This window comes from Echinops telfairi, unplaced genomic scaffold, assembly GCF_000313985.2.
Source record: "Echinops telfairi isolate 266 unplaced genomic scaffold, ASM31398v2 ScPeMD7_21;HRSCAF=78, whole genome shotgun sequence".
Taxonomy (NCBI): Eukaryota; Metazoa; Chordata; class Mammalia; order Afrosoricida; family Tenrecidae; genus Echinops; species Echinops telfairi.
The window spans coordinates 9,068,264-9,084,323 of record NW_022103918.1 but is presented as its reverse complement, the minus strand read 5'-3'; the positions used below and the strand labels follow the sequence as shown (position 1 = coordinate 9,084,323).

The 16,060-nt window shown below is 38.7% G+C and overlaps 1 protein-coding gene and 1 pseudogene across 1 annotated transcript in view; both read right to left on the bottom strand.

Moving 5' to 3' along the window:
• ETNK1 (ethanolamine kinase 1) overlaps positions 1-15,659 on the bottom strand; it is a 67,406-nt gene extending 51,747 nt beyond the window's left edge. The window contains exon 1 of the mRNA XM_004699977.3: positions 15,280-15,659. Within this exon, the coding sequence (XP_004700034.1) occupies positions 15,280-15,435 (156 nt within the window). The 5' untranslated portion in view covers positions 15,436-15,659. The remainder of the gene's footprint in view (positions 1-15,279) is intronic.
• Positions 4,269-14,960, bottom strand: LOC115869094 (annotated as a pseudogene).
• Positions 15,660-16,060: the final 401 nt, after the last annotated feature.

Here is a 16,060-nt window from a genome sequence, read left to right as displayed (position 1 = left end):
AATGAATGTACAAATGTGCTTTACACAATTGACGTATGTATGGATTGTGATAAGAGTTGTATGAGCCCCCAACGAAATGATTAAAAAAAAAAAAGCAGAGCCCAATCAATGTACTATGATTAGAAAACCTTTGTCTGAAAGAAGCAACAGTTAACTTGAAAGTTTGGGGTCTGTTGGTGGTAAGTAGTTTTGGTTTTGTTTCCATTTTATTTTTCCTCAAATATGCAAAGCTGTTCATTTTTCATGACGATTTAAAAAATGTATAATTTAAACTCAATAAACATGAAATTAGTGTTTTATTTCCTTACCACACAATTGTTATAAGGCAGTGGTTATCAACCTTCCTAATGCCACAACCCTTTAATACAGTTCGTCATGTTGTGGTGACCCCCACCATGAAATTATTTTCGTTGCTACTTCATAACTGTAATTTTACTACTGTTATGAATCAGGAGACTCCTGTGACAGGATCGTTCGACCCCCAAAGGGGTCATGACCCACAGGTTGAGAACCGCTGTTATAAAAAATAATGCCATTAATTTTAAGCCTAGTAGATGTCACCAGCTTTTCATGGCTTAGATTTCATTACAACAATTAGTACATAAAAATACTTCTGTAAAAAAACAAAAAAAAAACTTTTGTTAGCTTTTTTAAAATGCTAAAAAAAATTACAGTATCAGTTCACATACAGCCCTTAAAAAATCTGATGGCTCAGGTTGTAGATGTTGAGTGTAAATAATGCTGGCACTCCCCCTTGGAAGATCTCAGTAAAGGGCTTCAGTACTAAGCAGGTTACATAAACATAAACACAATTTTTAATACCAGAACTATTGCTGCATTTGTCACATTTCAAAGTGGTTTGTGTTTCAACCACTGATATCATGGCACACGTTTAATTTATGGTTAAGTCAGTGGTAAGTAATCTAAAAATCAAGTACACGGCCAGTCAGTCGATTCCTACTCACAGCGACCCTACATAGGCTTTCTGAGGTTGTAAGTCTTTACAGGAGACAGCCTTCTCTTGACTCCACAGAGCAGCTGGTAGGGCTGAACTATTGAGGCTTGCATTAGCAGTCCAATGCTTACCTGACAGCTCCACCAGGGCACCTTTTGATGGTGATAGGTAAAATTTGTATTGCCAAAATATGAGAACAACATTATTGCTTGATTTAAAGTGTGACCACAAAATAGATTATTTAAAACCATAAATATCAAGACTTTTATCAAATTCAGTTTTTCCTTTACTAGCTACTTAAAGCAGGGATGAGATTTACAATCATATTTGGGGATGTCTTTCTTAGTCATAAAAGTTAGCCATTACGTTTCACTTCTGTACTTTAAATGAACAAAACTATCCCTTTTCACCACTGTATTATTTTTTCTTTTTTTTAAAATCATTTTATTAGGGGCTCATACAACTCTTATCACAATCCATACATACATCAATTGTGTCCAGCCCATTCGTATATATGTTGTCCTCATCATTCTCAAAACACCTGCTTTCTACTTGAGCCCTTGGCATCAGCTCCTCGTTGTTTTCCCTCCCTACCCACTGCCCCGCACCCTAATTATTTTAAGTAAATTTTCCTCCTCAAGTCAACCACATTCTAAAAATGGAAAAATGGTCAACAGGGAACATCTTTTTTAAATGAATGTAGATTCAAGTGGGAAATTAAAAGCTAGAGTTGTAAAAATGCTGAATAAAAGCTGTGTCACTGTAGAAGTGTGACACTTTACTATTTGGAAGATATAATATTCAGTGTGTATATTAGGAAAAATAAGTTTTACAGTTACACCTTACAGCTCTTAAAATGTTAGAGACTACACAAGGGAGTTTTAGCCAGCCAAGCCCTTTTATCATTCTCTGTGGCATCAACATTAAACACTACATTCCATCCCTCCACCTAAAAAAACGTTCACATTTTCTTTTCTATTTCTTTTAATACATCTTCTCCTGTTAATCTATATTCCGTAACAGAAAAAAAAGGGTACTCAAGGCCCTGATCTAGTGTTACTTTGTATTTGTGGTACCCAGCACCATAAGTGCCGATTAACTACATCTCATCGTACCAAGTTGTTTTGTTTTGATATTTTCCTAAGGACTGTTTAGATGCTAGGTATTTATTTTTCATGCTATCTACAGATTGAGAGTTTTTCCCTTAGGTTATACTGTACAATTTCAATAACATATTGGCTTTCGTTTTAATCAATTCAATTCAATTCAACCACTGACTGCTGGTGGGGGTTCTGCTCCCTCTTATGCATCATTTGTATTTTTGCCCTTATACTAATATGATCTGATCCTTACCAAACCTTAGTGAAATTTGTTTTGCACTGTTTGGGGTTGATTTTCCCAGCTGGGAAGCACAGGAAGAATGGATGTATGATGAATTAATAACTGATATAAGGTGTTGTAGGGGATGCAGAGGTGGGGGATGGGGGTGGGCGATGGGGAGAGAGATTTCAGGAGTCAACAGTGAGAGCAGGAGGGGGATGGGGGCACTAGAACTGATGGTGACTGCACAGCTCTATTTGAAGGCTATATGACCATGGGGGGGGCGGGGGGGAAGGGGAGGCTCTAAGATAGATGTGGTGGTGATTGTACAATTCTCCTTGGAAGTGATTGAACTGCTCAATAGTATGGTATGTGAATTATGTGCCAATAATACTGTTGGGTGGGGGGAGGAAATGAACTCACTTTCTAGTTACCTTTATTATTCTAAATTGAACTATTTAAAAAATAATTACATACATGAACATTTTTCTTATGCTACTTTCTATAGCTTAAAACCAGGAGTTTCAAATCATGGTTCCAAGGTTTTAAATCATGGTTTAAAATCAGGAAAGGTATGTATAGAGCTGTATCCTCTCACCATACTTATTCCATCTGTATGCTGGCAAGTAATCAGAGAAAATGGATATGAAGAAGAATGTAGCATCAGAATCAAGGTTGGTTTACTGACAACCTGCGAGACGCAGAACCACCTTGCATGCTGAAAGCAAGGAGGGCTTGAAACACTCGCTGATGAAGATCAAAGATTGTAGCTGTTAGTATGGATTACAACTCAATGTAAAGAAGACGAAAAGCCCTGCAACTGGACCAATAGGTAACATAGATGAATGAAACAGTCTGAAGTTTTAAGTTTTATTGCTATTTATTTTCCTTATTGATTCCAAAAAAACAGCCTATTTCCATGTAAAAGGAGTCAAGTATTAAAAATGTATATTACAATCAGCTCAACTTAGAAAAAACTTTTGAGAATGCAATGAAAATTTTAAAACTGGAATGGAATTGTTTGCTTCCATGAAATGTTTAAATTTTAGAGTATGGTGTAATTTTTTATCTCTATGATAATTTCCCTAAACAATTTCAAATTTGGATAAAAACAGTAGGTTTATTGCTCTTCATGGTCCTGCTATCACATATTGTCATCAATATTTCAACTACATTGTTTTGGACCCTGAAATAAATTGCAGAATCCATCACTGGCACTTCATACATGGTTTTGTACAACCATCTGCAATTTCACTTTACCACTAAAAAACATGGAAAGTAAAGATGATTTTCTTCTCTGGACTCATACATAAGTAAGGAAGGCTACACAGTTCTTTCCATTTTGGAAGATTTGTGCATATAAGTCTTTAACTTACAAAGACTCATCAATTCATATAGGAACATAATCAGCCCTTGGGGCAAAGCAACCCACGTTCTCTTTCCACCTGTTCCAGCATTTCACAGTTCACCATACCTGAATGTGGCACTCTCTCTGCCCTTTGTTACCAGTTCTGTCTGGAGAATTCCAAAGGACCATATACATCACAGTTTATCGTAAATCAGCCATACAATGCTTTACATAAAAGAGCAATTGTATATTAAGAAAACATCCCAGCCCAGTCCAGATCAAGTCCTTAAGTCGAATATTAGCCTATCTGTGCGACAGCAATCTATAAATTCCTCTTCAGACTCACGCAACACATGCAATAATGCCGAATGCAGGAATATCACTTGTAGATCCAGTGGCAGTGGAAGCATCTCAGTGCTGGGTCTCCATGTGGCTCCTCCATTTTCAGGGCTCTGGCTCCATCAGTATAGCTCCATGTGGCTTGTCAGCAGGAAGACGAAGCATATAAGAGTGTGGGTCTGGCCACCCGTGAGCTACCTATCTCCATTGTGCCTCCAAATGAGAACATCAAGCTGTGAGCTGATTGACAAGCTAAACTCTACCCCTTCACTCTTAAAATCCTCAAGTTAACACCAGACTATGTAACTACCACAATGCCAAACAATCAGCAATATGAGCTGTAATATCAACCAGCAATGGGAGCGTTAAAACTTTCCATCTCATTCCTTAAGAAAATCTAATAGCTCTCTTTTGACAAATTCAATGACAATGTAATTTAGCTCTTCAGAAACAGCATATAATGGCACAAGTTTATCATGTCTTAATTTTTTCATGATCGGAGCCTTTTGAAGAAAAGCTTCAGGTATCATTGTACCTGGTTTTCGTGTTTTGATTGCTACTTTTGTGGTTCCATTTCATCTTCCCATCTATACTTCACCAGAACAGCCTTGTCATTTCTCAAGCGCATCTGCTAGACCTTGAATCTGGGGTTTCAGTTTGACACACAGTTGCTAACTTGAGGCATACACCGTCAGCACGTTCTGTGTAGTCTTTCACCGATTTCTGCAGTCTCAAGTGGTCTTCTAGTTATGATACAGTACCTACCGCTGTCAAAAGTTACCTAACTTTGTAGTGTTTCACATCGACACCCCCCCTTTACTTCATCCCAATTACAAATAGAGAGGAAATAAGCACCTCTAGTAGTTTCACTCTTACTGAGAGAATACTCCATTGATTCCCAGGATTCAGAAGTAATCTTTCAGCATCTTTTCCACCCATTTAGCCAAAATACCATTTTTCTGCCTGAATGGAATCTGATGGTGCTACATAATTGCTAAGGATATAAGCATTGATCTTGCTTCCCACCACTCTCCTTCCATGTTGTTAATTATTTGAAACATTTCAACCGTAAGTGAAAAATCTTCTATAGTTCTTGCTTCATAATCGTTTAAGACGACAAACAATGAAACCTATTACACAAGTAGGCTATGAACTTTGTACCACTGACAATGAGGAAGATGTTCCTCCAAAAGGTGCTACATGTCAGGATCCTCCAAATAGTGTCATGGAAAGAGATAGTTAACAGGCTTCCCCTTTGTTAAAGACTATGGTCCCACTCTAGAATGTTCTGTTCCAGACGGTGGCACTTGTACTGACAGACTCCATAGTGTCTTCAGTTCTTATTTTAATAGATGGACTTTTGTTCTCTTTACTTTAAATGCAATCATTATCAGAGCTGCTCTTGATTTGTACTCCCTAGTGTGCTGCGGCTGTGGATGTAGCTGGAGGGAGAGGACAGCTGCCAGGGGGACCTCCCCCTCCTCCATAACAAGGGAAGCCAGACTCAGGCTCCTGTAGGGAAAGTTTGGGTGCAAACTGGAGGTATGGAATACGCTACACAAGGTAAAGGCATCTCCTTTACAAAAATGTATTGTTTATACAATAAGATGAGATAATGAGATGGCTTTCCCTATTCAATACTGGAAAAGATATGCAAATTCATCCTTTGATGGTAATTAAAGGGCCATATCAAATGGGAACCTGTAAAATGGCCCCAACCTACACAAGTTGTCCCACTGGTCTATTGCTTTGTCATACTGTGGTGGTTGGTGTGTTGCTGTGATACTGGAGGCTATGCCAGCAGGATCACCCAGGGTAGATAAGTTACAGTGGAGCTTCCATATTTAGACAGACTTGTAAGAAGAAATTAGAGAACCACTTCTGAGGGATTCATCACAGAAAACCTTATGAATAACAACAACATTTTCTGGTATAATGCCAGAGGTGGCCCTCAGGTTAGGTGGCACTGAAAATACTACTGGGGAAGCGTTGCCTCCTCAAAGTAGAGTCATCCTTAATGATGATGGTGGTATGCCTTAGGTACTTTCATTTGCTAAGGGGGCACTATTAAAAATGAGAAGAAATCGCTACAGACATCCATAAATAACCAGAAGTAGAATGTACTGAATAGGAATTAGGAAAAATTGAAAGCTGCTAAAAAAAGAAATGGTAATTTAGTAAGCTGGAGTGAATTGATACTGGCCATTTTGAACTGTACAATCCTATGGTTCACTACGCTGGTAATGATACATTAAAGAGAAATGGCATCACATTCATTGATAAAATAATCATTTCAAGATTTATTTTTAAGTGTATTGGTGTGATGAGATATTATTCTAATTTAGACACCAAACACTAACACCAATGATAAAGAAAGTAAAGAATTTAAAAAACATGATAAATATTACATGAAAGTAAATTTTGCTGAAGATAATTCAAAAGGAGCTACAGTAGTACAGTGACAGGGAGCTAACAGAAATACAATTCTCATCATAAGAGGACATGGAATGAAAGGCATCATTGCTACTGTCCTATGGTTTTCAGTGAAAGCAGAGAATAACAGAAGGATGTTTATTTGTGTTTTACTGACTATGTAAAATGTATTAGACTGTGTAGATCATGACAAAGTATGGTAACATTGAAAAGAATGTGGATTCCAGAACCTTTGGTTGTGTTCATACAGAACCTGTACATAGACTAAGAGGCAATCATTCCAACAGGATCAGGGAATATTAAATGGTTTAAAATCAGGAAAGATGTTCATCAAGGTTTAATGCCTAGTCAATCTGTAGGCTAAGCTAGACTATAAGAAGAATGTGGCATCTGGCTTGAAGGAAGATTCTGAGGCTACACAACAACCTGTAACATGCGGAGGATGCTTGCTGAAAGCAAAGACAACTGGAGGCATTTATTGATAAAGATTAAAAACTACAATCTTCAGTTTGGGTTATATCTCAATGTAAAGAAAACAAAAATCCTCACAACTGGTCTAATAAACAATAGTACGATAATTAGATTTGTCAAAGATTTCATTTAAATTGGATCCACAAACAGTGGTCAAAAAACCCAAAGGCTATATATACTGCATTGGAACAATCTGCTACAGAAGACCTCTATTAAAATGTCAAGGAACAAAAAACGTCTGTGGTAATTAGTTTTACGTCAACTTGCGTGGACCCAGATTCTCCCGTAGGATCCAACAGAGTAGTCAACTCTGGGGGGATTTGTGAGGCAGCCTAGCAGCTTATCTGGTCACAGTCTTGATGTAACTGAGGAAAGCTTCGTCAGAGGTGTGGCCTACCCATAATATAGATTGACAGTCTACAGAGGCTAGCTCACTTCTACTGCTGGATCTGAACCCTACATCTGGTTAGTGGACCTCCTGTTATAAAGCCTGCCCATCCCAAGAGCCATTAGCAGACTGCCAATCAGGGATTCATTCAGCCTGTGGTCAGGAGTCAGGAGAAGCCTTCAGCTTACATCTGATTCATGGAGTTGAACCAAACTAGTCTAACCCATTTTCACAACTATGTGAGCTATTTCGAAATATAAATCTCTTTATACACACACACACACACACACACACACACGAGTCAATGTTTTTTCTTCTCTAGAGAAACCAGTTTAACATAATGTCATGTTGAGGACTAATGTGTGCCTGACCCAAGCCAAGCTTTCTTTTTTGTACAAGCCATGGTATTTTCAAACACCTCATATGCATATGCTAGCTCCACAATACATAAGATCATAAGAATTACATCATTAGCCAAGAACACTGAAGTTACCATGGACTGCCAGAAGAAACTAAGAAATCTGTCTTGGAGGAGATACATCCAGAATGTTCTTGAGAAGGGAATTTGGCGAGAATTTGTCTCATGTACTTGGACATGCTATCCGGGGAAATCAGTTCCTGGAAAAGGACATCATGCTCCATGGAGTACGGTGGCAGTGAAAAGAGACACCATGCTTGGTCAGTAAAAAAAATGAACTGACACAGTTGCTACAACAGAGGGCTCAAACAACTGTGAGGACGTCCGAGGCCCTGACAGTGTTGTTTCTGTTGTACACGGTGAGTTGGAACCAACCTAACAGTAACAAACTGGTTGCTGTTTGAAGCAATGTAAGATACTTTGTGGGCAAAAAGAGATGTGTATTACAATTGGAAGCTACAGTGTTATCAATGAACTTGAGTCATCTTAAAACTCCTGAATCATACCAATGCTACCTTTTTTCAATGACACTGTCTTGTAACTAAAAGAGAAAAACCAAAATATTACGGTATACAAGTGATAAAAATATTGACTGCTACCATAACATCTTCCTGGTCCTTACATATGGTCCGTGATGACCTGATTAACCTGCATACAAGAGAATGAGCTTCCTCAGGCTCATAAAAGTGCAAAGATATGCTACAACCCCTCTTTCAGATGGTGGTTATTAGAAAAGGGCACCTAAATACATCAGTTGATTGTTTTAAAAATAATGTAATAGCAAACAAAATACTATTTAATATACTCAAGTGATAAATAAAAATTTTAATGTGGTGTCAGTAGTTGGACAAGGTAGATAGATCGATAGACAGAGAGAGAGAGAGAGAGAGAGGAAAAGATACTTCCTTTTCATAAAAAATATATTTTTATGAAAAATAAGTTAGTGTAATTTTCACTATATAAAATAAATATGAAAAAGCTATAACAAAGGACTCAGATATATCTCGCACAGGATCAATCAACGTCATTCTTTGTCAGGTTGTCACGAGTTAGCGTTGACCCAAAGGCAACTCAGAGCAGTAGTAAATGTGAAACAGCTTTTCAACTTTCAATTCCACTAATAGAATTTACTCTATGATACAAAACTTGTCCAAAATATATTGACTCTGTCATAGTGGGTTACATATTGTGCTATTAACCACAAGTTAGCAGTTTAAAACCACAAGCTGCTCCTCGGGAGAAATATGAGGCTTACTTAAAAGACTCAGTCTAGGAAACCCACAAGGGCAGTTCTACTCAATCCTATCGGGTCGCCATGAATCAGAATCGACTCGATGGTCTTGAGTTTGCTCATTTTGGTTTAATAAAGGTCATAAAAAAATAGAAACGATTACAATATTGCTAATGAATGACTGAAACCACTCTCAGAGGTCACATTTCACCACAAAACAAATTACATAGCTTATCAAATTAATGACAGAACCAGTGATTATTGTGCTCCTTTAAATAAGCAATTACATAAAACCAAGTAGTTAACACCAGCTGAAAGCAACAAGAAGGTAAAGAGAGCAGGGAAGTTGGTTCAATGAAAATAGAACATGAATATAGGTAGTAGTGCTGTTAGGTGCTGCCAAGTCGGTTTCGGCTTATTGCAACCCTACGTACAGCAGACAGAAATATTGCCCTGCCCCATCCTCAAAATAATTGCTATGTTTGAGTCAACTGTTGCAACCACTTTGTCAGTCCATCTCACTGAGGATCTTTCTCTCTTTTGACCTTCTAGTTTACAGAGCATGATGTCCTTTTCTAGGGACTGGAAACACAATACAAATATAGATACTCCCCAAGTTACAATGGGTTCCTTTAATGCCACCTTATGCTAAGTTGATCCTGAAGGGAAATACCTTTCTTTTTTTTTAACATTTTCATTACTAATGCCTTTTATTAATAGTACCTTTTTAGTACCTTTGAACAGCTGCAAGTAAGTATCTGAGAATAATAAACTCAACAAATGATTGCGCTGTTGTTTGACACTAAAGGTTCTGACTCACAACCTTATGCACAACAAAACACTAGGCAGTCCTGCATCATCCTCGCAATGGTTATGTTTGAACCCACTGTCACAGCCACAATGTCAATCCATCTTGTTGACCATCTTCCTCTTTTTTTGTTGCTCCTCTACTAAGCATGATGTCTGTCTCCAGAGACTGATCTCTCATGACAACATTTCCAAAGTATGTGAGACAAAGCCTCCCCATGCTCATTTCCAAGGAGCATTCTGGCTGTACTTCTTCCAAATCCAATTTGTTAGTTCTTCCAACAGTCTATAGTACTTTCATTTTATGTAATATACATTACTAATGATACCCAGCCCTCCCCACCACACACACACACACACAAAATACCACTTCCTTCGAGTCAATTCCTGCTCATAGAAACCCCATATAACATAGAACTGTTCCTTAGGGTTTCTCAGACTATATAGCTTTAAGAGGGCAGACAGCCTCATCATTTTCGAATAAAACAGCTGATAGGTGTGAACCATCAACCTTACAGTTAGCAGGCTAACATTTAGCCCACTGGACCACTAGGTCTCTTAATATAATATGATGCCCCAAGGGGGGGAAGGGAAGCCCAGTCATAAGTGTGTTTCAAATAAGTCATTTGAGGGCTACCTATATATTAAATGAATGAAGGTCCTTTTGCAACAGACTACATGAACATGAAACAAATTTGTCTTACTAAAAAGACATTATCCCATTATTAAAATCTTAAGATAGGAAAAACGCTATTTCCTATTATCCATATTCTACTTTTAAAACTTTTCGTTTATAACCTTGTACTTCTCATATATGTAACTGACATACTTGTAAACATAACCAATAAAATGGTTATCAAGTTGATTCCTCATGGTGACTCTGTGGGTCAGAATAGAACCATGCTCCACGGGGTTTTCAATGCTAATTTTTTTAGAAACAGATCTCCAGACCCGTCTTCTGAAAGACTCAAAGTTCCAACCTTCCAGCCAGCAGGCAAGTGAAGCAATCCTTTGTAAAACCCAGGGGACTCTATTTCTTTTGAATACCTAATTAAAGTATCCAGATTTTGCTTTCTAAAAAAATATATCTTAGATAAGCTTTTTTACAGCCTCATTCTTTCCAGTACAGATAGTCCCCTACTTACTAAGTACTCAAGTTTCGATGCTCTGCAGTTAGGACCGTTTGTTTTTGGATTATTTTCTTGGGTACATTTTATCATTAACAATATATACCACACACAGGTTAAAGTATGTCAGTTTATTTATATGTGTATTTCCAACCCCTAAAGACAATAAAGATCCTACTCATAGATATCAATAGAAAAGGCCAAAAATGTGAATGAAAAAAACACTTTTTATATGGTGCATGACTGTCACAACCAACTTACGAAGGCTTTATCGAAACAACATCTGTCACAAGTTAGGGACTACTTACATTATTTTCTTATAGAAATTACTCCATAAAAGTATTTCAAGTTGTTGTTGGGATTTTTAAAAAGTTAAGAAAGCAAACGCTATTATGATTACCACTAGGGGGAGGGAAAGGATTAGAACCAAGAAGAAAAATGGAAATGGTTATGTTTGCTGACAATATTTTATTTCTTTACCTGGTATGCTTAACATAAGTATTTGGTTTACAACAATTCATCTTTTATGCATTTTTTAAAATATTTGTTGTATCTCATGATATTTATAAGGATGCTAAAATGTATCTTTTTATGGCCTACCTGATATATCAGAAGAGTAAAATATAACTTGTAAGATAAAATCAAGAGGAACATAAATTTCGATTCCTACGTACAGATATGTATTACTTCCTTACCTTTAACACCCACAAAAAAAAAATCTAAAATAATCTTCCTTTTTCCCTTACTGGCAAGCAATTAAATTCTACACATGTATTTTCAAAGATGTTAAATCTGTCCCTTATTTCCATCTCCAAGGCTACTGATCTAGTTTGATGTCCATCAGCTCTTGCCTGGACTAACATACTGTCTCACCTACATTAACTCTCAAACTTTTTAATTTAACCCATAAAAACCTTTTTAAATTTGATTTTATACCAATACCTTTGCATCAAACTAAAACAAGTTTCATAAAGCAATATATTTATCTTACTGTTTGAAAGATTCTTATCTATCCTATTTTAATTCATCTTTAAAACTACAATAGCCTCAACAAATATTAATGTAGCATTGTATTAGTGGGTGATGGCCATCAATCCCCAAACCCCTATGCCACCTGTCTCCTGAATTCCACTTCCATCACCCAATGTGGTCTCCACAGTGTAGCCTGTCACCTCTCTAAAATAAAAAAAAGACAAAACTCACTTGCTTAAAAAACTTCAATGGCTTTCAGTGGAATCCTAGATAATAAAATGTCAATTCCTTAATGGTACATAAAAGCTTCATATTTAATACCCTTTCCCTAAATTCACGCCCATTCTATTCAGTCAAAAATATTCCCAGAGCCCAAGTTCTATACTTTTGTGAAAGTTCTCTTCTCCCTGAAACACTGCCCCTTTCCATCTGATCAATTTATATCTCCTTCAAACATCAGTGGCCCTCCTGTATGAAGTCTTATCTCCTACATTCTTCATTGACCTTCCCGTACGGAAGTTAGCAGAGATAAATCCAGATTTCAGTGTTATATCCAATACGAAAAAATACATGCCCGAACTCCTGGATTTTCTCACTGCCATTGAGTCAATACTGACTTATTGCAACCCTATAGGACAGGGTAGAACTGACCCTGTGCGTTTCCCAGATTGTAACTGTTCATGGGAGTAAAAAAGTACCTCCCTTTACTTCCTCAGAGTTGCTAGTGATTTCGGACTGTCAACTTTGCTGATTGTAGCCCAATCCTTTACCACTATACCACCAGAGCTAGGGCCTTCTAATTCACATGCCTCACATTCTAGAAAGGGAGGTATGGACCATGTAGTCTACAGATGATAGCATAATTTAGAAATCCTGGGTGGTGCAAACTGTTAACACACTAGGCCGCTAACCAAAGGTTGAAGGTTGAAGTCCACTTGAAAGGTTTGAAACCTGCCTCCAAAAAAATCAACTATGAAGCACAGTTCTACTGTGACACACAGGGACCACCAGAGTATACTCGAATACTGGACAACTGGAGGAGCACTGGTAAAGTAGTGATTGGTCAGCAGCTGCTCCGTAGGAGAAAGATGAGGCTTTCTACTCCAGCAGAATTAGTCTTGGAAATTCACAGGGGCAGTTCTACCTGGTCCTATGGGGTCACTGAGTCAAAATTGATGGCAGTATATTTTGGTATGCACTCCAAAAATCTCCATCTGTCCGCTCTGATTCTTCTAATCTTGTAAGGATACGAAAACCAAGTAATGTAACTTGTTAGAAGTCTACCTAAAATAATATCTTTTCTTCCATGTGCCTTTAAGTTTTGAGCAAAAATTAAACTTGGTATACTTTATCACAAATTCTTTTTTGCTTATTTCTGGATTTTTTGATATGTTCTAGAAGTTGCAGGAATTATCTCCTGGTAAAACAAGTATGAGTATTATTATAATAAGCTCTTAATGTATATTTGAAACATATTTTAAAATCACATAAAGAAAACTGAGGGGGGGAAATTGTTTCTAAATTATGCTATAATCTATAGACTATATAATATGCACCTCCCTTTCTAGAATGTGAGACATGAGTTTACTTTGTACTTCAAATGAAATAACAGAAAGTCTCTCAAGAAAAATTCCCATTGAAAATTACCAGAGTACATTTCTAACTAATATCCTTCCTTGGACAAAATAAATGGAAGAATTTACCTTCACTTACAGAGTATATTAGAAATTTGGATTATGAGTTCAAATACTGTTGTCAAAATTGCTACATAGAAAAAAGCCAAGATTAATTACAAGTAGTTACTTCCCAACAATCAAAATCAATTTGATATTATGACATTTTGTCCTTTTTAACCTGAATTCTTCCTAAGAAAGGTTTTTGGGGGAACTAAGTGATAAAACACAAGAGTCTGACACACAGCACTATTATGATTATTACTGTTGTGTGGGGAAATTCACCAAAGGAAATTAGTCTTCAAAGCTTTCAAACTTCAGTCATTGAGCAAAAGTAGTAGGAATTGCCTGTAATAAAGTTTACCAAATAGTAGAACCACCTTTAAAAATAACTGACAGAAAATCTTTTTTTTTTGACAGAAAATCATTTTAATAAATTTTAAACCCTTCTGTAATCAACTACAAATGAGTTTAAATACAATAAACTAAGGAAATACTGGGTTTCATGTTTGATGACATTATTTCCTTAATTAAAAGATATGCCATATTAATTTAATTACATTTTTAATTACTCTCCTATATAGCTGATTGACATTACTCCCTCAATATTTTGAAGCTTTTTGTATCTTTTTTTCCCAAAGCATAGTCCTTTTAATTTGCTGAAAAATCTACTAGGCAGTCAGAACTGAAACTAACACCATTAAAGCCCCAGTGTCAGCAACTATTCTGGGTTGTGGGGCACTCATGTTTTATTCATCTTCATGTAAGTGGCTAGTTTAGCAAAGAATCTAAGTATTAAAGCAATAAACCATACTGAATAAATTAATCAACATAGCGAGGCCAATGACTTGCCTTTTACAAGAAATATCCTGACTCTCTTGCTCGGATTTGACGTAAATCCCAAATATTGCTGCCTTTTAATTTTTTATGTTTGTTTGCAAAGAAACAGGAGAAAGGGAATTCTTGAACTTCAAAACTAAAAAACAAATGGCATTGAAAACAAATTTCACTCATTGTAAACCCTAAGTTTCACATTTAATTGAAAATTTCTGTGTTTGGGGATTTTTTTTTCCCTCCCATTTTTTTTCTTAAATCTCTGACTACAGCAGCTCATGAAAGGAAATACAGAAGCCACAGTCCTTGCTAACATCAGGTAGTTCCTTCTATTAATGCTTTTTTTTTTTTAATTCTAAAATGATTCACATAAAAATGCGTAGGGCTGGCTACCTAAAAGCCCAATCTAGTAATGCACGGTCATGGTCATTATTTTGGCATCGAGGGTTCGGGCCAATGCGAGGATCTGAGAAAATAAAATGCAGGGTGAGGCATCAATGGGAGTAAACCAACGGGAAAGGGGAGGGAAAGAAAAAAAATCAGAGAGGATTAGGATTAGCTACTACGATATCTGAGCAAAGAGGCGAGATGGCTGCTCGGCACTCAGCGAAGACCCCCTTCACCGGCAGTAAAATGGGGTTCATGCTACAGTTACACCGGACAGGGGAGTGGGAGGAGGGGCAATTAGCAACAGGAACCTTCCCCGGGTGTAGACGGGTGCGTCGCTTGCGTACCCGCTTTTAAAAAGAGAAAACTGGCCCTCCGGGCAACATCAAGCTTGAGCTCGCTGAGAAGGAAGGGGGAGTGACCTTCCCAGGCCTGAGAGACTAAATATTGGGCCACTTCCCAGAGGGTTGGGGGATGAGACGTTCCCGTAGGTCCTCGCTGGTGATCGAGAAGTAGAGGGGGGGAGGGACGGGGAGAATTGTGTGGAAAAACCTTGGGCTGTTGTCTGGGCGTTACCTGCAGGGTCACCTCCTGGGGGTCCCAGTGCGGCCGCAGGTGCTGCAGGAGGCTCAGGGCCCCCTCCCGGCAACGCTGCTCCTCCTGATCCTGAACCGTGACATTCAGCTTGGGCACCTCCGGGGAGCCGGGCGGGACGTGGATGTAATTGGCCATGGCCCAGGCGACGGCGGAGACTACCACAACGGCGACGGCGACGGCGACCACGAGCACAGCGGGCTCCGACAGGCTGGTGGATCCTTCCGTCCCGGGGCGCCCTCGCTTGAGGGCTGGGGGCGCTCAGACGGGCGGGCGAGCTATAGAAGAATAACGGGAGCGAACCCTCACGCCAACCCGGGTCTGGACAGCAACTGAACCGAACCGGGCTGGCACTCGGAGAAAATCCCTCTCGCTGCGCTCCGCCGCCGGCCGCCGCAGAGCATGCCGGGACTGGCCTGACGCTGGCGTCACGCGCGGGGCGGGGCCTCCGCCTGCATCAGCCGCGGAGCCCGAGTTTTTAGCTCGGGGCACAATGGGCTGAAGCTTCAGCGCTTGGTTACTCGCCCGTTTCCGGGCGCTCCGCCCTTGGCGCTGCGGGTGTGAGAAGCGCAGGGCTCCTCCTGAAGAAAGAGGCTGAAGCATGCCAAGATCCACAAAGCATAGAAACTTTAGCCCACCTGATTAAGAGGGTCCCGGTGCTCGGAATTACTTCTGCATTTTTCTGAAATAGCCCAGGGGTCAGCCTATGAATTTGGCCTGAGAGGAGAATCTGCATTAACGGGTCACCTTGATCCCGGATCTT